A 19,713-nucleotide genomic window follows, 5' to 3' on the forward strand; every position below is an offset into this window, starting at 1 on the left:
CGGCCTGGCCCAGCCTCAGCTGTCACAGCCATCTGGGGAGCAAACCAGCAGATGGAAGGTATCTCTGTAATTCTGCCTTTCAAATAATCTTTATTAAAAATATAAAAACGTATTTATCTGACAGAGGGAGCCCTCAGCAGCAGGCCAGCCACTGCGGCCTCCCAGGGTGCACACTGGCAGGGAGCTGGCCCGACGCTGGCGTGTCAAGTGGTGACCTCCCGGCTGTGCCCAGGTCATTTGGTGTCTGGGGCCTCCATGGCCCTCCCTGGACTTCACGTGAGCATCTGCTGTGTGTTTAAGGTAACAGGGACAATCTCACCACGGCCTGAGGAAGGCGACATTTGTCCAGGAGAGACAGCTGGACACTGCTGCCTGCGACATGGCAGCCTCAGAAGGTTCAACCAGGGGACAGCTTGGGAAGTCCTTGCCACTAGGGCTCGGTGAGGCCAAGGGCCAGGGAGCCAGGAAGAGGACAGGAAGCTGCCCACCAGGCAGGAGCCCCCTCGGCCCACCCTGCTCACCATCCCCGTGCAGCATCGGGGGAGGGGACGGCTGGCTGGAGGGACCTCCCCGCGGGGGGCGGAACCCCTCACAGCTGCACCAGCGCCGGGGGGCGGTGGCCAGAATCAGACCTTGCGCCAGCGGGACCACAGCGCGGTGGTGACGGCTCTCTGCCCTCCTGGTCAGCCTGGAGGCCTTCCCGGAAGTGGCGCCTCCATTCGGTCTGCACGCCGGCTTGAAGCCCTGGACCCTCGTCAGAGGCCTGGCCGGCTATCCTCTGCGTCCCTCCTTTGTCTGAGGTGCGCTCGCGGAGTTCAGCCCCGGGGGCGGCCAGGGCCTGCTCTGGGGGCGGGGACACAGCGTGAGTCCTGACCTACTGGTCCCTGCCAGCGGCGTCCGTTTCCGCAGCGCCCAGGCGCGCGGCCCTCTTGGGCGGTGGGGGTACCAGGGACCCCGTGGATCCCGCGGGCCGACAGCAACCCCACGTCCCCGTACTTAACACGGCCCTCCCGCGGCTCGCGGCTACTGCTAGGCCGGGCCGAGAACGCAGCACCCCGGCCCTGCCGCCCACGCATCCGCCGCGGCCCCCCACTCCACACCTGCTACACCCGCAGGCGCAGACGCACTCGGAAGCCACGCCCCGCGGCCGGCCCAAGCGCGCGCTCCTGTGGTCGGGGAGCGTGGGGGCAAGCGTCTGGATCCCGGGCGGGGCGTCGTCGACCCCCGGCGCAGCCAGCCCCAGTCCCCGGCCCCGACTGTGGGGCCAGCGCGCGTGCGCCGCTAGCACCAGGGGGGCGGGCCTCCCGGCGTGCCCGCCCCCTTCCCGGCGTGCCCCGCGGCCGCAGGCGCTGACGTGGCTGCCGTCAGAGCCGCCATCTTGTGGGAGCGCAACCAACGCCTGGCTCCGAGCAGCCGCCGCCGAGGTGAGGGCGCGGGGTCGAGCCTGGGGCCGCGGCGGTCCGGAGGCTGGGGGGCCCGAAGACGTTTCCGGATCGCGAGGGCCCTCGCTTTCCGTGGCGGCGGCGAGGTCCGGCCGAGTGAGGCTGGGCCGGACGAGTCCGGGCGGGGGTCGGGGCCGAGCAGGCCGGGCCGAGCTGGGCAGGGCGGGTCGAGACGCCCCGGAGCCCCGTCAGGCCCCCGGCGGCGCTCCGCGGCCTCCTGGCTCTCTCCTGTGTCCTCCCTCTCGCCGCTGGCCGCAGCCCGGAAGTCCGCCCGGGACGGCGGCTCTCGGGAGTGCGGGGTCGCCCTCCCCTCGGCCTCGCTTCCTGCCCAGGGCCCCCCGAGTGCAGGGGGCGGAGGCGGCCCGGGGACCGTGGGGTCGCTTCCGCATTCCGGGGCGCGGGCGGGTGGCGTGCTGGCGCGCCCGTCGCCTTGGGGGCCGGGAAACTGAGGCGCGGGCGGCCCTGCGACGCCGTCAAGGTCACGCAGGTGGCGAGTCCGGGTCCTGTGTGCCCCCAGGGCGGCGGGCCTCGCGGACGCCTCGGAGATGTGGTTTCGGTGCTGCGGTGGGGGCTTGCGTGAACGCCGGGGGTCCGTAAGAACGACTCGCCCTCCCCCGCGCCGGCCGCGAGCAGCTTGGACGGCGGGGGCCGCTGTGCGGCTCCGAGGGCTCGGCGCTGTCCCGGGCCGGGGCGCGCCCCGTTGCGCCCGGCGGCGAGCTGGGCAGGACCGGGCGGGGTGCCGGGGCCGGCCCCGAGGCCGCCGTGGGCGCCGCAGCGTCGGTGCTGCTCCCGGTTGGAGCGGCCAGGCGGAAGGTCTCGTGTCGGCAGTTTTTCCGCAGGGTGTGCGGAAGGGGTCGGGTGGGGTGGGCAGGGCAGTGGCGCTCTGGGCTTGGGGTGCGTCCGCGTCGCTGCGGCGGGAGGGCCGTGCTGTGAGGCAGATCTGCGGAAGTCCGGCTGGAGAACCATTGGAAACGGCCGGTTTGGCCAACAGCTGACTCACCGGTCTGCTCGCGTTGAAGGAAAGTTAGGAAGCAAAAACTGGTCGTGTGCGCGCCTTCCGCGCCGCGCTGTGTGGAGAATCCTGAGACCTCTCCACCCGCCGAGCCGCCGCTGCCCAGACGAGGTGGTTGAAGCCACAGGAAGCTGTGCTTGGCGTCCCTTTTCCCTTCGGTGGAATTTGGTTTGGTGACCCCCTGGTCAGATGGCCAGGAGGCAGAACCCGCAGTGTTCCTGGGGGCCGAGAGGGTTGCATCCGTTGTTTTGTTCGGGATGCTTCGCTTTTGGGGCTGCCTTGACGGCAGGACCTGAGTGTGCTCTTAATCGCAGACTAGGTCAGCCGGCCAGGCTTGCCGTGGCGCTCCCTGTTCTTCCGAACTTGGAAATGAAGTGCCCGTCTCTCAGAGGTGTTTGGGAGGAGAGAAGGGTGAAAGAGCCTAAGTGAGATACCAGCGGGCCCTTTTTGTCCTGGCGTGCATGCTTGCTGGGGAGTCCCTGCCCGCAGCATCTGAGGTGGTCTCCTGGGAAGTAAAGGATGACTGGGGGTGGGGGGTGTGTACCTGTTTGTGAGCAAGATAGACTTCGGGATTCCTAGTCACACTGTCAGCAACATCAGATTCGTGGCTCTGGTAGTTAGAAACCCTTGCAATGCAGTTGTAGCTTGCCAGTTGCACTGTTCTGGAAGATAATTTGTCGTTTCAGGGGTAGTGCGGTGGTTCACATGGGCTGATTCGCTTAAAATAAAAATGTTGCACAGAATTTGACACAGACAGGCTCTTTATTCCTCGACAATCTCCTGGCTCCTCTCCCAAGTCTCATTCCTCAGCCTCCGGCAGGATTGGAAGGAATGGTGAGGTTGTCTGATCCGGTCTCACTTTGAAATGTCCCTACTGGGTCCTTGTGTTCTGGCTTTTGTACACACTATGCTAACACAGTGTCCGTTGATAGCAGACAGGAAGGAGTGGTGCTTCTTACAGGCCCTGGTCATAGGGGAAATTTTTTAAGTGACAAGAGAAAGAAAAACATCCAAGGTGACAGATTTTTACACACAAACACTTGGGAATGGTGTGATTTAGAAAGCATCTTCCCACATCTTTGAGGCCTGGGTGGAGGATCACTGCTAGTGTACAGCATGAATGAATGGGAGACTTGGGGGTCTTGATTCCTGTACGTTTTAGGGCATTAGACATGTATAGTAGGGGCAGACATTTCTTTCTTTCTTTTTTTTTTTTTTTTTTTAAATTTTGTTGATTGATTTGAGAGGCAGAGAGGGAGAGGAGTCTTCCATCTGCTGGGTCACTCCCCAGATGGCGGCAACGGCCGGAGCTGCGCTGATCAGGAGCCAGGGCCAGGAGCTTCTTCTGGGTCTCCCACGTGGGTGCAGGGGCCCCCATCTTCTACTGCTTTGCCAGACCATAGCAGAGAGCTGGATGAGAAGTTGAGCAGCAGGGACCCGAACCGGCACCCATATGGGATGCCAGCACTGCAGGCAGCAGCTTATGCTATATGGGATGCCAGCACTGCAGGCAGCAGCTTACGCTCTATGCGACAGTGCCCAGACCCAGGCATTTAGTACCTGGATTTGATACCTGGCTCTGGCTCCTGACTATAGCATGCTAAAACAGACCCTGAGAGGGTCCTATCAATTTTATTTAGGTGCACATGGCCTAGAAGACAGTTTGTAGATTTTTTTTTAAGGTTCATATATTTATTTACTTGAAAAGCAGAGTGACAGAGAGAAAGAGATCTTCCATCTGCCACTTCACTCCACAGATAGCTGTGCAACAGCCCTGGCTGTGCCAGGCTGGAGCCAGGAACTCCATCTGGGTTTCCCACATGGTGGCTAGAACTCGAGTACTTGAGCCATCATCTGCTTCCCAGGTACATTAGCAAGGAGCTGAATTGGAAGCAGAGTAGCTGGGTCTGGAATTCACACTCCAACGATCTTAAGCAGTGGCTTAGCCTGCTATTGTGTCACAACACCTGCCTCCATCTCTGGGTTTTTATCAGGCACGTTCCTGAAGAGTGAAGGCAGAGTTAGATGCCCCAGCTTCTGATCGCAGGATGCAGGACAAAGTGCATTTTACTGTGGGGCTTGCTGTTCTCTGGGTGAGAATGCAGTTCCTAACCATCCAGTCCATTAATCTTTAGGGAAAATGCTATCTGTTAATTTTGGTGTTGAATCTTTGCTTAAAATATTTAGAGCAACTTGCAGTTTTTGTGTTGTGTCAGGGTGATACAAGAGCCTGCAAATCCCTGGGAGAGTAACTGAAACGTGTTCTTGCTGTAGTTGTCAGATCCCTGTGGAGAGCAGTGGAGAGGGTTTGGAAGGTGCTGTGTGTGCACCTCTCCCTCCTGCCTCATTTGCTCAGCTGACCCACACTTTGATGTAACTGTAGAATAGCTGCTATTCATGGTTGAGTGGTGTGGAGAAGCCTATCTGTAGATGTGTATGGCTGACCTTCATTAATGTTACTTTATGACTGTTCTCTACTTCAGGCAAGTCACCTGTGAGGTGTCCCAAGGAAGACGGGGAGGAAGCCCCTCTGGGTGAGCTTGGGGGCTGTGGCAGAGAGGGAGACAGAAAGCTGCTCAGCTGGTGTGGCTTGCATCCCAGTGTGGGGGGGTGTCACTTGACAGGTGACATTTGACCAGAGCTGTGAAGAGTGAGTCTGCCAGAAGCTGCTCTTAGGCCTGAAGGTGGGCTACATGGAGTGTAGAAGGGGTGCAGAGCCGCCTGGTCCCTGGGGGGCCTCTGTGGCCCCCAGAAAGGGCATTTGGCAACTGTGGGAGCATTTTTGGCTCTTAGGTTGGGAGGCAGCAGTGATGACACATTTCGTGTGGCTTTCCTGTAGGTGGAGAACTACGTGTCATTCTCTATCCCTGATGTGCTTTCTGTACAAAGACACGACTTGTGAGTGTGTGTGTGTGCATAGTTTTTTCAGATGTTCTGAATTTTCCAGGAATGCAGCTATCTTGTATATCAAGGGTGATTTATTCTCTCCAGAACCTTCCCAAGAGTTCTTTGCTTCCAGGAAAAAAGTTGCTTCTCAGACACGGTGCTGCCTGGAGGGTTGAACGAGGGTTGAACATGTGGCCACACCTTACCCTGGCTGCTGGCTAGGGTGGCTCTCCCGTTGCCACCTCTGTCTTCTGCCTTGAAAAGCACAGCGCTGGAGCACACATTTCATTAGCAATCAGTCCCTTGGTCTCTGGGGGCAGTGTAGTGGGGCTCCTTGTGGTTGTGTGTTGCTAGCAGAGGCTGTGTTCTAAAGCACACACACCAAGGGCACCGTGTTGCACACCACAGTAGCCAGACAGGTCTGGGCCGAGGACTGGCCCTCTTGGCTGACTGTTGTGCTGAGAATGGGTGGAGGTGGGGGAGGAGGGAGTTGCTGGGCATTGTACTGGGGAAGGTCAGAGCCTTTACGTTTTGGGAGGGAAGGAGGGTGATTTTGATAGGAAGCCTAGGAGTGGAAACACAGTGTTGCCTGCGGATCAGCGTTGGTACCAGAGGAGACATGGGACCCAGGCACTCTCTTAGGCCAGTGAGAAGCTTCTAGGACGTGGGAGGCCTCAGCGGGTGTGTGGTTACAGGGCTTCCCTGACAGTGGGGCTGCAAGGACCTCGGTGTGCAGACAGCGGCCTTTTCCGGGGTCTGGCTGACCTGGCAGTTGTAGAGAGCTGGAGGGGCTTAGTGACGGCTCTTACCCTGCTGCTGGCTCTTTACTTCATGCAGAAGAGCAAGTCTCTTGCTCAGGAAAAAAGACTGCATGCTTTTTAAAAATTTATTTATTTATTTGAAAGTCAGAGTTAGAGCCTCCATCCACTGGTTCACTCCCCAATTGGCTGCAACGGCTGGAGCTGTGCCGATCAGGAGCCAGGAGCTTCTTCTGAGTCTCCCACGTGGGTGCAGGGGCCTTTTATTTTCAAAATGAAAATTCCCAGAGTGAGTGAGTGGTACAAGGATTAAGGTGCCTCTTAACCATATACATATCCCATACTGGGGGTACCTGGGGTGAATGATCTGTGTTCCTGCTAACTGTGTACCTTGGGAGGCAGCAGGTAACCACTTAAGTAGTTAGGTCTCTGCCACCCACATTGGGGACCTAGATTGATTTCCTGGCTCCTAGCTTCAACTGTTGCAGTCATTTGGGGAGTGAATCAGCAGATAAAAGATCTATTCTGTGTCTACCTTTCCAGAAATAATTTTTCTTAGGAAACAAAGTTCCCTGAAGGCAAAAATCTAGTACTGGAGATTGGCATAATCACTTCTGAGGCGCTGGGTTAATTTTCTTACAACCTCCTTCCTGCTGGGAAGCCTGCCCTGGCCCCTCAGAGCAGCTGGAAGAGAGTCACTCAGCACTAATTGTTGGTGCTGTTTCTGTTCTTCAAGTGTTGTGGAAAGGGGCCTCCAGGACATTGGAAGGCACAACTAGGACAGGATCTGCCTCTTGGCCACACCTTGCTGAGGAAGCAGGTTTGTCATCAAGAGGTCAGAGGGCCAGGGTCTTTGTGAATCCTGACTGGGTGGGTTGAGATTCAGGAAGGCTGGCCACTCTGTGTCTTTGCCATGCTGCTGTGGTGACCATGGTCTCCTCCAGTTTGATTTGATGGTGTGGGTTGTTTTGGTCTGGGTTTTTCCCAGTGGCAGATCCTTCTGGCTTCACCACTTTTGAGGTCAGGTAGAGGCCATCTGTTCTTTGTAACAGAGGAGAAGGGAAGGCCAGGATATGTGGGTTTACCCCAGAAGCTCTTGTGCTTTGTGACAGACTAAGAGGTCTGTTAGAGCAAGGCAGAGGGAAACACCTGCAGCGCCCAGCACCTTCCGCGATTTTGTGCATAGCAGCATACAGTTGGAGGACGTGCAGCAAGACTCGCCTTCCCCTAGCAGACACCAAGCCAGCAGCCTTGAACCCAAATGTTGACTGCCTCATAAATGCCTTTTAGCTCCATGCAGAGACTGTGGGATGCTTCGAGGACTTGATAGCCCAACTGGCTTTTTGCTCAGCTGTCCACATACAGATTTCAGAGGGACACACATGTGTTTGGTGGAGGTGACCCGATGCTTAAGAGGGAAACACAGGATGTAAATATGCAGTCAGTAAGTGGACAGGGCACTTTAGTGTTCCTATCTCTGAAGTCCATGAACTCGGTTCACTGGCTAGAATCACTTGAATGAAACTTATTTCTATTTCTAATCTGATTTAAGGGTTTTACCTTAAATTTTAAGCAAGGAGCAGTTTAAATTGAATTTTACTGAATAAGGTAGGCAGTGCCAGCATTGGTTCAGATCTCACCTGCTCTGCTTCTGATCCAGCTTCCTGCTGATGCGCCGGGGAATGCAGTGAATGAAAGTTCAAATATTTATGCCTCTGCCACCGGTGCAGGAGACACAGATGGAGCTCCTGACTCATGGCTTCAGCCTGGTCCAAACCTGGTTGTTGTGGACATTTGGCAAGTGAACCAGCAGATGGGAAAATCTCTGTGCTGCTTCCTCTCTGTCTCTGTGGACAGGCACAGCACAGAGCAGCTGTGTTGCAGACTCATCCTCTGATGGGCAGGGGTCCCTACATAAAGGGAGGGGCTTTCATGCCTAATGGGTTCCTACAGAACATCCTCAGTGTTGTGTTCTACAAAACAAGCAGCAGACTCTTTGGAATTTGCCTTCAGATGTATGACAGATTTCTAGAATTTCTCTGGTTGGAAGTTCAGGCAGCCTGACTTGGTCCACGGAGCCTGTTGGGCTGTGTCTGCTGGCATATTGTGTGACACGATGTGTGCTGCAGCCTGTGAGGTGTGCTGCTTGTCACTGGTATCTGCACATTCATTTTCCTGTTACACAGGTTGTCATTAGATAGTAATGATGTCATATGGTTCTCAGTTGTGGAAAAGCATCAGATCAGCAAAAATAAGGTTGTGGCTGATGGGCATGATAATGGCTTGAGACTTTGAGTTGAGATGTGCTGAATTCTTGTGTTGCTGTACAAAAAGCAGTTTTTGCACATTATGACATGACTGTATCACATATGAAAGCAGGAGAGCTCCTGTAAAAGTCAAAGTCCCCAGGAGTTAATCGGATGCTCCTGAAATTTTTAGTGCAGTTGGAAGGCTATTGCTCCTTAATGAAGCCTCTGAAGAAAATGTTTTATAAGGTAAATAAAATTTACATGTTTTGCATTGGAAGTTGTCAACTTTGTTATTTTTCCTCAAATTAGGTATTAAGGATTTATTTATTTGCTTGAAAGAGTTACAGAGAAAGAGGTAGAAACAGAAAGAAGTCTTCTATCTGCTGGTTAACGTCCCAAATGGCCAGGCTGAAGCCAGGAACCTGGAGACTTCCATTCAGGTCTTCCCCCATGGGTGGCAGGGCCCAGTCACCCAGGCCACCTTCCACTGATTTCCCAGGCACCTTAGGTATCTTAGCTAGCAGGCGGCGGCTTAACCCACAGTGCCACAACACCAGTCCCTCAAGTTAGACGTTACAAGCTGTGATTCAGAACTATGCTTGGTTCATACTTGAGTTGAATAGAAGGACAGTTGATGTCACTGGCTTTCCGTTTGAACGGGGCGAGTCCTGAGTCCTCTTTACCCAAGGGAGGAGCAGCCTGTCGGCTGAGTGCAACCCTGGCTCTCTGTCCCCTTATTTAGCAGCAGGGGGGTTGTATGGTCAGCTTCCTGCCTGGGCTGTTTCCTGCCTACCTTTATTTTAGTCAAGGGCTCTGGCTTCTGCTGCAGGGTCCCCAGGAGGAATGACAGAAGGTGTTGGCTGATGGCGCAGATTCCCCTTTAGCAGCTGAGCCAGCGAGATTGGATCTACTCATTGATACGAATAGACCGGAGTTCACAAAGTGATGTTTTCTCCTAACCCTCATTCAGGAGGCCCTGCCCCTGACCAAAAAGTAGCAGGGATGGGATGGAGTGAGCAGAGCTGCGGTCTGCTTTGCTGTGATGTGTAAAGGCCAGCTGGTCCTAACCAGAGAGAAGACATTCCTCTCAAAGCACCTTTCCTTGCCAAAGGAGAGAGCTGTGGTCTGGCAGGAAGGAGAACCGTCCAGGGCAGCCCTTCTGGTGGTGTGGGGAGGATGCCCTCTGGGAACCTGTGTTTTCACTGCTTACCTAATAACAGTATAATTCAGGTGAACTTGAAAAACAGGTTTAGCTTGTGTGCAGGTGACATTGTGGAGGAAATGGTGAATTAGCAGTTGGGCTGGGCAGTGACTGCAGGGGTCACTGGGACTCACCCCCACTAGGATTTTGTCCGTTGTGGGCCTGTTAACAGAGGGATGTGCCAAAGCAGGAAGTGTTGCCTACCATTGGGCCTGTGTAGGTAGCAGGGTGTGCTTGTGTGCTAGTCAGGTGGTGTGACAAGAACCACTTCTCCAAGGAAAAAAGAGAAGCACTGTGGGGAAGGGGCTTGGACCACTGGTTCTCACAAGCCCTGCTGCTCAGGCAGGGTGAGGGTTAGGGCTGAAGAGCAGGCCAGGCCCAGTCCATTGGATTCTGGAGTCACAGGCAGTGTATGTGTATGCAAATAGAATCGTGGATGAGATCCCTGCAGCCTAAGTCCTGGTAGCCCCCTCTTCCTCACCTGCCTCTAGGCTCGACACAAACGATGTGGGCGGGGAGGGCAGGCCTCCTACTGCACAGGTCCTGCCTCCGTGTCCCAGCGTCCAGTGGTGCAGTGACAGTGTTGGGACCGTGAGTGCTGTGTGTGCAGAGTCAAGTTGACGCTGATACAGGCTGCTCTGGGGTGCATTGTAAGGGGACCTCTCCCCTTCCGTTCACCTTTGTCCTCATGTGTTGCTTTTTCCCAGTGCCTCCAGGAGTTGCCAGGCTTAGTGTGAAAATACGTTGCTGCCTGGTGGCATCTCCCTCCTGTGCCATTCTGGACAGGGTCATGAGGAAGGGGCAGTTTGCTGGTTTTTCTTTGTGTTGTGCCCAAAGCCTTCATTTTGAATTTTTCATTTTGGCAATCTCTTGGTTCTCCAAGACTTTGTATAACTTGTTGATGCCAGTGTGGTTTGTGTTTGGTGATTGGGTCGCCCACCCTCCACGCTACTCTTTAAATAGTCTTCCGTTTCTTGTCTTGTGTGTTTTCCTCCAAGTTCTGTTTGTTTGAGGCTTTTCAAAGAGGCGGCAGCTTCACTTTATGGAGGGCCTTCAGGTGCCACAATCCATATGTTTTTTTTTTTTCTTTTTTAAAGATTTATTTATTTATTTGAAAGGCAGAGTTACAGAGAGGCAGATGGAGAGGGAGAGAGGTCTTCCATCCGCTGGTTCACTCCCCAGATGGCCACAATGGCCAGAGCTGTGCTGATCAGGAGCCAGGAGCATCCTCTGAGTCTCCCACGTGGGTTTAGGGGCCCAAAGACTTGGGCCATCTTCCATTGTTTTCCCAGGCCATAGCAGAGAGCTGGATGGGAAGTGGAGCAGCCAGGACTCGAACCGGCAGACATACAGGATGCTGGTACTGCAGGCGGCAGCTTTACCCACTGTGTGTGTGGACAGATCTGTGGGGCCTTAGACCTCTGTTTTCTTCTGGAAGCTCCTTCAGCCCAGTGTTTCTCCCTGCACCCTGCAGGACTGAGGACATGCCCTTGGCCCGGCCCTATCTCCAGTATCCCAGGCACACCAGCCGCCGCTTCTTCCCTCCAGGTGTGTCTAGTCCGCTCATTAGCACAGTAAAGGTTTCCTTACATCTCAAAACTCCTGTGGTTCTTTTTGGATAGATGATGCGGTTCCCAACCAGACAGAACAGCAGTATCCAGGGCACAGACGCCAAGGTGAAGGGGCCCTGCTGTCTGGGGGGCTGGTGGCATCAGATCAGCAAAGGGCACTTGGGCAGGACAGGGAGGCTGTCCTTGTGGGGTGCTCAGCAGCGGCTGGGAGGCTGGTGTTACGACACAGTAGCTAGAGCTGCTGCTTGTGACACTGGCATTCCCTATCAGAGCGCCAGGTTGAGCCCTGGCTGCCCTGCTTCTAATCTAGCTACCTGCTAACACACCTGGGAAAGCAGCAGAAGATGGCCCGCGTGCTTGATGTCCTGCCACCCATGTGGAAGACCAGTATATAAATCTATTTAAAACAAAAACAACCAAAAAAAAAAAAAAAACAGCTGTAATTAAAGACATGTCAGGAGTCTGGCCATCTGAGGTGCAGTGTGTGCCGTGTGTCCAGCTGTCTCCTTCAGAGAGCCTCTGTTGCACACAGGGGCAAGTGCCGTAGGCAGTCCTGGCCTGGGCACTGGAGGGGCATCCCAAAGTACAGAGCCTCAAGGAGTGTGGCGAGGTCTCCAGCAGCAGTTCAGCAGTTAGGCGCCAGGGAGTGTCTGGGCCTTGCCTGCGCTCCTGTTGGAAACTGTGTCCAGTGCAGCAGTGTTGGAAGTGAGGCCTTTTGGGAGGAGCCTAGGTCAAGGTCCTGCCCTTATGAGTTCATTGGTGCCGCTGTGTAGGAGGGCTTGTAGGAGTGGGTTCGTGTCCTCTGAGGTCAGAAGGTGATCCTGACTTCAGTCTCCAGAGCTGTAAGCAGTATCATCTGCTGATGGAGATGCCCAGGCGGTGTCAGGACCCTCTGTCCTGTACCTGCTAGTCAGCACACAGTGAAGGCTGCATTCTTAGAGTGCTTTTTAAATTTGGAGTTAAACTGAAAGTGCCTACTGGGTGGTACGACCAGGGCCCCCTGGGCAGTGCAGTGGCTGGGAAGGTCCTCAGGTGTCTCGGGCTGGGCTCTGATGATTCTGATTCTGTATCCCTGTGTTGGTGTCCTGCTAGTGGACCCTGAGGGCCATGTGTGGGTCAGACATGGTACATGTCCCTATGTGATGCCCAGGGCTTCTTGTCTTGTTCTGTGAGTGCTGCCTGTAGATTGTATGCATAGCTCCTTGGCCTGTGCTCCTGAGACTTGCCGTGGGCAATCTTCTCTGGCCCCGGGGGGTGGGGGGTGGGGGGTGTTGGCTGCTTGTCTGGAGTTTTGTGGGGAAGAGGTGTTAGGTGATGCTGTGTCAGATCCTTCCGCATGCCCTGGGAAGCACGACTTCAGGTGGTGAATGTTCTCCCCGTGCTGCGTGGCCGGGGGAGTCAGGGAGTCCCTTGCAGCATCTCTGCTTTCCTGGATGAGTGGGCTTGGGAACTGCCTCCCGAGATGCCGACATCCCTTTTCCCCAGCCGTGGGGAGCCTGAATGGATAGGTAGGCAGGGTTCCTTTTCTGTTGCTCGTGTCCTGCCCTGTGAATTGAAGCACAGTGATGGGAGGTGTGTGTATCCTCAAGGGATTGGTCCCTAACTGTGCTGCTGGGCCCATGACTCGCCCCACAGAAACAGACCCAGCACCCTTTGTCTTCCCAGGTCTCTGGCTGTTGTAGCTTCCACGTGTGCACGACCATGGGGAATATCTTTGCAAACCTCTTCAAAGGCCTTTTTGGCAAAAAGGAAATGCGCATTCTGATGGTGGGCCTGGATGCTGCAGGGAAGACGACGATTCTGTACAAGCTGAAGCTCGGTGAGATCGTGACCACCATCCCCACCATAGGTGAGAAGCTAGGCCCTGGGCGCAGGTTTGGGGGGAAGCCCAAAGCGGGACTGTGGCTGGGGTCTGGGTTGGGCCCTGGTCTTCCAGGAGACACTTTTGCAACTCTGCTCCCAGGTTTCAACGTGGAGACTGTTGAATACAAGAACATCAGCTTCACCGTGTGGGACGTGGGTGGCCAGGACAAGATTCGGCCACTGTGGCGCCACTACTTCCAGAACACCCAAGGTGAGAGGAGGGCCTGACCTCCAGAGCATGAGTCCAGGGCAGCATGGAGGCCAGGAGGAGCCAAGCCCTGCAGCCACAGTGGCCAGCGGTGACCTTCAGGAGCGGGGTATGTGGGGGTGTTTTTGGCATTGTGTCGTGCCGGCTGTGTTGCAGGCTTGATCTTTGTGGTGGATAGCAATGACAGAGAGCGAGTGAACGAGGCCCGGGAGGAGCTCATGAGGATGCTGGCTGAGGATGAGCTGCGAGACGCAGTCCTCCTGGTGTTTGCCAACAAGCAGGTAGGCAGGCACCCAGCCCAGCCTTCAGGGCTGTGCCCTCAGTGGGGTGGACGGGGAGGGCTTGAGGTAATCTGGGGCTTTTGCTCTGGGGCTGGGCAGTTTTGCAGCCCCTTCTGCTGACTGCTGCTTTTCCCCAGGACCTCCCAAATGCAATGAACGCAGCTGAAATCACAGACAAGCTGGGGCTGCACTCCCTACGCCACAGGAACTGGTACATTCAGGCCACCTGCGCCACCAGCGGGGACGGGCTCTATGAAGGACTGGACTGGCTGTCCAATCAGCTCCGGAACCAGAAGTGAATGAGAATCCCCCTTCCCCACCTCCTCCTCTCCACCCTCCGCTTTCCTCTCATGTGGCAAACGTGCGACTCTGTGGTCCTGAGTGCCAGAAGCTGTCTCCATGGGTGGGTCACAGTGTGCATCGCACCCTGCTGTCCCTGTGCAGACGCAGCCTGCAGCCAGGTTCTTATTTAATGTAAATAGTTTCTGTTTCCACTGAGGCAGTTTCTGGTACTCCTATGCAATATTACTCAGCTTTTTTTTTTTTTTTTTTTTTTAATTGTAAAAAAAAAATCAACTCACTGTTTAGTACTGAGAAGGGATTTGGGCACATTGACACCTGCCCTCCAGGAGTCCGTGGCTGTGTTAAGAGCTAGATGTACCTCTGGGTGTTAGATCTGCTGAGATCCATTTAGTGGTTGGTTTTAATCCGAACTCAGTGCATTTTTAAAAACAGTTTAAAATACAAGATGAGAACACTTGAACACACAGCAGGGAGACTGCCTAGTGTGGGGTTTGCAGTAACAGCCCGAGTGCTGGTCCATTGGATCGTCTGCTCCCCTTTGGGGACAAAACCACCCCATGATGCACTCTGCATGGCTGTCTCTGGGTCACCCTGCATTCCATAGCGTTGTGCTTGTGCTCCTGCTCACATGGTCACCTGGGGGAGGGGGCTGGGAGGCCAGGGCATCTAACTTTTCCCTCAGGCCCCCCTTGGTGAAGCACGCGGCCAGAGTAGGAGCCTGTCGTTCCTGGCACCCACTCGCTCACGCACTTGCTCAGACACGTTGGCGGGATGTGTGGGGTCTCACCAGCAGGAGCGCGTGCAAGCTGAGAGGGTTGGCCCGTTCTACAGCCACAGCCCCCGGAAGCACCCCCACCTCCATGTGTGAAGTAGCTTTCTCTCCCTCAGCCTGCAAGGGTCCGATTTGCCATCGAAAAAGACCTCTACTTTTTTTCTTTTGTATTTTGATAAACACTGAAGAAGCTGGAGCTGTTAAATTTATCTTGGGGAAAACCTCAGAACTGTTTTATTTGGTGTCGTGGAACCTCTTACTGCTTTCAATACACGATTAGTGATCAACTGTTTTGTATACTTGTTTTCAGTTTTCATTTCGACAAGCACTGTAATTATAGCTATTAGAAATAAAATCTCTTAACTATTCCCTGGCTCTCCAGTGTTTCAGTGCCTCAACCACCAGTCTGTCCCCTGGGGAGGGGCCGAGTGACCCAGGAAATGGTGCTGTATGTAGGCTTCACGTGGTGCTCTGCAGCCCAGCCTAGCTCAGGTCAGGTCTGTCCTGCGTTTAACCCCACCACCTGGGACAGAGGCTGCCAGCTGTTCCTGCCTGCAGCCCCCACCCCCAGGCAGAAAACAGCATGGAGCCTCCCTCAGCTCCTCTGATACCTTGCCCTCTGTGGGCCACCGCCCTGGCCAGGTGTCCCTGCCTGCCTTCACCTGAGCACAGTCTCAGCTCTGGCTGGCCACCTGCAGGGTGAGGACCTGCAGAGGGTTAGGGGTGTGGTCTGGATCTTAACCCCATCCTCACAGGAAAGGTTTCCTGTGTGCACAAGCACACACACGGGAGCACAGGCTGGGCTGTCTGTCCACACCTACAAGTGCCAGCACCTTCATGTCCCCAGAAGCAGTCCTGCCCAACAGCACCTCCACAGGTGAGCAGGCAGGCAGGTGGGCCCTGGGGGCCTTTGGCTCCCTGCAGGCCCCCCACTCCCAAGCTGCCCCGACACTGTCGTCCCTCTGGGGGGGTCCTCCCACGGTTCTACCCTGGCCACGTGGGAGCACGAGGGGCTCCCTTAGGGTGTTAGCGGTCACCAGGGCCCTGGACAGGAAGGACAGGTGCTGGGGCCACCTTCCATTCTGTGATGATACACTCTGCTTTTAATATAAACTGAAGTACAAAACTGATGTAAAGAAAAATAGAAGTAGCCACACTCAGCCATAGCTACAGCCTCGGGAGGGCCGGCCTGGGGAGGCTGCAGAGGGAGACAGGACAGAGAAGAGACCTGTCCTGGAATACAGGCTCCCCTGTGCTGGGAGGGCCGGGGGCTGAGGCAGGGCCACAGGGACACCCTGGGCTCGCAGTCTCCCTTCACTGGGACCTGGAGGAAGTTCACAAAACAGGCCCCTGCTCCTGAAGCCCAGCAGGCAAGGCTAGGGTCCCTCTGCCTCGACCTGGACAGGAAGGGCACCCTGAGGGGGGTGCCCCCGGGACCTGCACAGGCCTCCAAGGCAGGGTCTCAGGCATCAGAGTCTCTGGCGTGCCGCTGGCGGGAAGGGCTCCTCCCACTGTCCCTGCTGTCACACCGCCTCTTCTTGCAGCAGGGGGAGTTGCAGTCACGCTGGCGGGGTTCAGGCCTGGGCAGACAGGGATGGTCACTCAGAAAGGACCCAGCGTGCGGCAGCTGCCCATCTAGCCCAGCTCCAGTCCCCCTCCCCCTGGGCTGCCCTACCGAGCAGGGGATGGGGACGAGGAAGAGGAAGTGGCCCCTCTCCTGTGCTCCTTGTCTTTCTTCTTTTGTTTCTTGTGTTTCTTCTTTTTCTTTCTCTTCTTCTCTTTCTTGCTTTTCCTGTGGCTCTCAGAGCTGCAAGGGGGGTGCAGAAAGGGCCTCAGCCCCAGCCCTCGGGAGACAGGAGACAGCAAGCACAGGCGGCCAGTTCTGTCCCGGCCAGGGGAGGAAGATGGACACGCTTGTGCTGTCCAGGGCGGCAGCCACCAACGTAGCGGCCTCTTCATGCTTGGTCCTGGTCAGCCCCTCAGCCAAACAGACCACATCTCAAAGTGCTGGGCGGTCACGTGTGGCCAGCAGCCGCACCCTCACTGTGGCAGAAAAACTCCCCAGCAGATCCAGCAGTGACTCAGCTCTGCCTCCCCCCAAGCTAGCCAGGGCCAGGCGCCATTGCCTGCGCCTCACCCCAGCTCAGCAGCTGTCCTGACCCCAACCCCTCTCGGCAGGCACATTCAGCCTGGAGATGGAGACCGGCCCTGCTCGCCCGCCGAGGGCAGCCCAAAGAGGGGCTCAAGGCCAACCAATCCTGGCCCTTTCGTGGGTGCCGTCTCTGAGCACACGTCTGTGGGAAGAAATCCCGAGCTGCACCCCCGCCCCTACTACACACACACACCCCTGGAACTCCGGCTCACGAATGCCCCTTACTCAGGCTCCGCCTTGTCCTCGGCGCGCGGTTTCCTCCTGGCTGAGGCCGGCGAGGTCCCCCGCCCGCCATTCTCCACGCGGTGGTGCTGCGGGGGAAGCGGCGCTTTGGCGAGGGCGCGCAGGTTGACCCCACGCCTCGGGGAGACCCGCCCTGGGCGTCCCCCATCCCCCCCCCCCGCCGCCCCGAGGACCCCAGCGCGTTCGGGCTGGGGCAAAGAGGTTACCGTGAACACCGACAGCCCCAGCTTGGCAGCCTCTTTGTCCTCCCGGGACAGCGCCACTCGGCCCGCGGAGCCACTGCGGGGACACGGAGGTGAGGACGCCCCTGGATCACCGCCCGGACCCTGCTCCCCGCTGGGCACCCGGCTCCTCCTCCCCGGGACTGCCGCACCTGGCGCTGCCCAGCCCCAGCAGCCGATCCACGCCCTTCTCCTCCGGGTCGCCGGCTTCCCGCTTGCAGATCTCCACGAAGTCCTGCGGGGTGCGCACAGGGCCGGGAGAGAGGGCCCGGCGCCGCCCGGCCCCCGCCCCCGCGACCCCCGTTTCGGCCCCCAGCTCAGCCCCCGCCTGCGGTTACCTCTTTGCTCAGGCCGGTGGGCTGCTTCTTCACGTTCTTGTAGCCTCTGCGAGAGGGCCGGGGCACCGTCAGGGCGCCGTCGACCGCCCGCGCCCTCCGCCCGCGCCCTCCGCCGCCCCCGGGGACACTCACAGCGCGGCCAGCAGCGCCTCGCGCTCCGCCTCCCGCACGGCCGCCAGCTCCTCCTCGCGGCTGGGTCCTGCGCGCGGCTCCCGGCCCTTGGCGTACCAGGTGAGGTCGCGGCCCTTCTGCCAGCGGCCCACCGGCGCCATCAGCGAGTTGCCCAGGTAGTTCTCCCGCTGCTTGTCGGTCTTCACGTCCTCCCAGTTGAACTGGTCCTGCCCGCCGCGCACCCCGCCGCGGCTGGACCCGAACATGGCTACAGTGCCGCCGCACGGGCCCCGATGACTGTCGCCGGCTTCTGGCCTGTCGCCGCGCCTAGCCGCGCCGCGACGTCACGCCTGCGCCGGGCCCCGGGGCGTCGCACCTGCCAGCGCGTCACGCCCCGGCCCGGCCCCGCGCGCCTGCGCACCACCACCCACCTCGCAGCGAGCACCGACGCAGGCACCGCCCGACTGGGCCCCCGCGCCTGCGCAGTGCCCCGTCGCCGAGCGGGCGCTGGAGGGGCTGTGGAGCCCGGGTGGGCGCGGGGCCGCTGCCTGAAGTCCCCGCCGATCGCTGCGATACAGACCCAGGAGGACCAGGTTCCGGGTGCGGCTCCGGCGAGGGCCCCTGCCCCCCAGGCCGCGCTCTCCCCGCAGCCGCTGGGCGTCGCGGGAGGGGACAGCGGTTACCGGAGCGAGTTTGGTGGGTTCTTTTCCTCAGCTTAGTATGGAAATAAGCTGGAACAGCTTGCAAAGAAGTGGGAAGTTTGCTTCCCGTTTTGCAAGGCTTTCGGGAAGTGCACACGGTTTTAAGGCTTTGCTGTCTTCGTTGGGTCTTTCTGTGGGGGTGCCCATTGGACCGGGTTCCACATACTGCATGCCAATAGCAGGGGTCTCTCGGAGACAGCCTGATTCCCCGTAGGGGGCTCAGCTAAGTTGAAGCGGAGGCCGGCCTCGCAGCCATTCTGCACGAGGCGTTCCAGCAGCGTCTGGGGGCCCGCAGACCCCTAGCCCCCAGACAGGGTCAGGTGGCAGGCCAGCGGGCTGTGAGCAGCCCGGCGACTGCTCGGCCTGGCGCCGCGCTCCCGCCAGCTCGCTGCTGGCCGCGGCGCGGGGCACCCGCTTGCGGCTGCCGCCCCGCCCCGGCTGCTGCGGGTGTTTGGGGGAGTGAACCAGCAGATGGAGGGCTCCTGCTTTCTCTCTCTGTCGCCCTCCGCTCCGCCCCGTTCTATCACATAAAAAATTAAGAGATTTATTTATTTATTTATTTGAGAGGCAGCGTTACAGACAGAGGGAGACACAAAGAGGTCTTCCATCCACTGGTTCACTCCCCAAATGTCCACAACGGCTGGAGCTGCGCGGATCAGGAGCCAGGAGTTTCTTCAGGGTCTCCCACGTGGGTGCAAGGGCCCGAGCACTTGAGCCATCTTCCACTGCTCTCGTAGGCCGCAGCAGAGTTGGACTGAAGAGGAGCAGCTGGGACTCGAACCGATAGCCATATGGAATGTTGCTGTCACAGGCAGAGGCTTAACCTGTGCTTAACCACAGTGCTGGCCCCATAAACTCGTTTAAGTGTGTGCCTTAAACTGCTGTAACATTACTAACAAGAAAGTCCAGAGCAACCAAGAAGCTGCTCAGAGCTGGCCCTGGGTCGCTGTCGTCACTCTGAGCCTGTGACTCAGTGTCAGGGAAGACAAGTCAGTGCACTTCTGGAATTCTCAAGTAATTGGGTTGCTGCCCCCTACAAGGGAGCCCTGTGTGGAGTGCATGGCTCCCTGCGGGCATGTGGGGAGTGAACACACACACTCTTGCTTGCTCTCAAATAAATCAGGAAAAATCAATAAAAATACCAGCTCCCCCCCACCACCACCAACTTTGAGTGCATTCACAGGCCAGGTACACCCCAGCCCCTGCACAGCACTGTGTTTGTTCTTCCTAGACTGGATCGCACTGAAGTCGTCTCCTCAAGTGTAGTAGCAGGTGGTGGGTCGCAGGTGCAGCCCTCGTTTATGCCATTAGGGACCACAGGGGTGGGGTGTTCCAGGTCCAGGTTAGATTCCAGCTTGGGACACCTGTGTCCCGTGTCAAGAGCGCCTGGTTCTGGTACTG

The 19,713-nt window shown here is 57.3% G+C and overlaps 3 protein-coding genes across 9 annotated transcripts; 1 reads left to right on the forward strand and 2 right to left on the reverse strand.

Moving 5' to 3' along the window:
- Positions 1–70: 70 nt before the first annotated feature.
- LOC138850035 (basic proline-rich protein-like) lies at positions 71–2,917 on the reverse strand. Its single transcript, XM_070075731.1, has 3 exons — positions 2,889–2,917; positions 1,101–2,350; positions 71–843 (listed from the first exon to the last, which is right to left on the reverse strand). Exons 1-2 carry the CDS (start codon positions 2,915–2,917, stop codon positions 1,282–1,284), a joined length of 1,098 nt encoding a protein of 365 aa, XP_069931832.1. The 3' UTR covers positions 71–843; positions 1,101–1,281.
- ARF1 (ARF GTPase 1) lies at positions 624–14,914 on the forward strand. Of its 7 annotated transcripts, none has more exons than XM_070075936.1 (6): positions 1,422–1,528; positions 4,938–4,988; positions 12,785–12,968; positions 13,083–13,193; positions 13,347–13,471; positions 13,609–14,914. In XM_070075936.1, the coding sequence occupies exons 3-6, from the start codon at positions 12,821–12,823 to the stop codon at positions 13,768–13,770; spliced, it is 546 nt and encodes a 181-aa protein (XP_069932037.1). In that variant the 5' UTR covers positions 1,422–1,528; positions 4,938–4,988; positions 12,785–12,820; the 3' UTR covers positions 13,771–14,914. The 7 variants fall into 7 exon arrangements, with proteins under 7 accessions (XP_051696045.1, XP_051696046.1, XP_051696044.1 ...); XM_070075937.1 differs by lacking the exon at positions 1,422–1,528 and adding an exon at positions 1,926–2,031; XM_051840085.2 differs by lacking the exons at positions 1,422–1,528; positions 4,938–4,988 and adding an exon at positions 624–800.
- C6H1orf35 (chromosome 6 C1orf35 homolog) lies at positions 14,006–17,978 on the reverse strand. Its single transcript, XM_002723855.5, has 7 exons — positions 17,633–17,978; positions 17,501–17,546; positions 17,315–17,397; positions 17,148–17,220; positions 16,924–17,009; positions 16,222–16,353; positions 14,006–16,126 (listed from the first exon to the last, which is right to left on the reverse strand). The coding sequence occupies exons 1-7, from the start codon at positions 17,875–17,877 to the stop codon at positions 16,009–16,011; spliced, it is 783 nt and encodes a 260-aa protein (XP_002723901.1). The 5' UTR covers positions 17,878–17,978; the 3' UTR covers positions 14,006–16,008.
- Between the last annotated feature and the right edge of the window lie 1,735 nt (positions 17,979–19,713).

The sequence above is a fragment of the Oryctolagus cuniculus genome, chromosome 6, assembly GCF_964237555.1.
Source record: "Oryctolagus cuniculus chromosome 6, mOryCun1.1, whole genome shotgun sequence".
NCBI classification, from domain to species: Eukaryota; Metazoa; Chordata; class Mammalia; order Lagomorpha; family Leporidae; genus Oryctolagus; species Oryctolagus cuniculus.

What these genes read in the sequence shown, in the direction of transcription:
- LOC138850035 (XM_070075731.1), bottom strand. Translation starts at nt 2,917, where the DNA reads ATGCACGCCAGGACAAAAAGGGCCCGCTG. An exon ending in AGGACAAAAAGGGCCCGCTG is followed by an intron (nt 2,351 to 2,888) that starts GTATCTCACTTA and finishes CTCCCGCCGCAG; the next exon opens with CGACGCGGACGCACCCCAAG.
- ARF1 (XM_051840085.2), top strand. Translation starts at nt 12,821, where the DNA reads ATGGGGAATATCTTTGCAAACCTCTTCAAAGGCCTTTTTGGCAAAAAG. An exon ending in GACCACCATCCCCACCATAG is followed by an intron (nt 12,969 to 13,082) that starts GTGAGAAGCTAG and finishes CTCTGCTCCCAG; the next exon opens with GTTTCAACGTGGAGACTGTT. An exon ending in TGGTGTTTGCCAACAAGCAG is followed by an intron (nt 13,472 to 13,608) that starts GTAGGCAGGCAC and finishes GCTTTTCCCCAG; the next exon opens with GACCTCCCAAATGCAATGAA.
- C6H1orf35 (XM_002723855.5), bottom strand. Translation starts at nt 17,877, where the DNA reads ATGTTCGGGTCCAGCCGCGGCGGGGTGCGCGGCGGGCAGGACCAGTTC. An exon ending in CTGGGGCTGGGCAGCGCCAG is followed by an intron (nt 17,221 to 17,314) that starts GTGCGGCAGTCC and finishes GTGTCCCCGCAG; the next exon opens with TGGCTCCGCGGGCCGAGTGG. An exon ending in TCGTCCCCATCCCCTGCTCG is followed by an intron (nt 16,127 to 16,221) that starts GTAGGGCAGCCC and finishes CTGTCTGCCCAG; the next exon opens with GCCTGAACCCCGCCAGCGTG.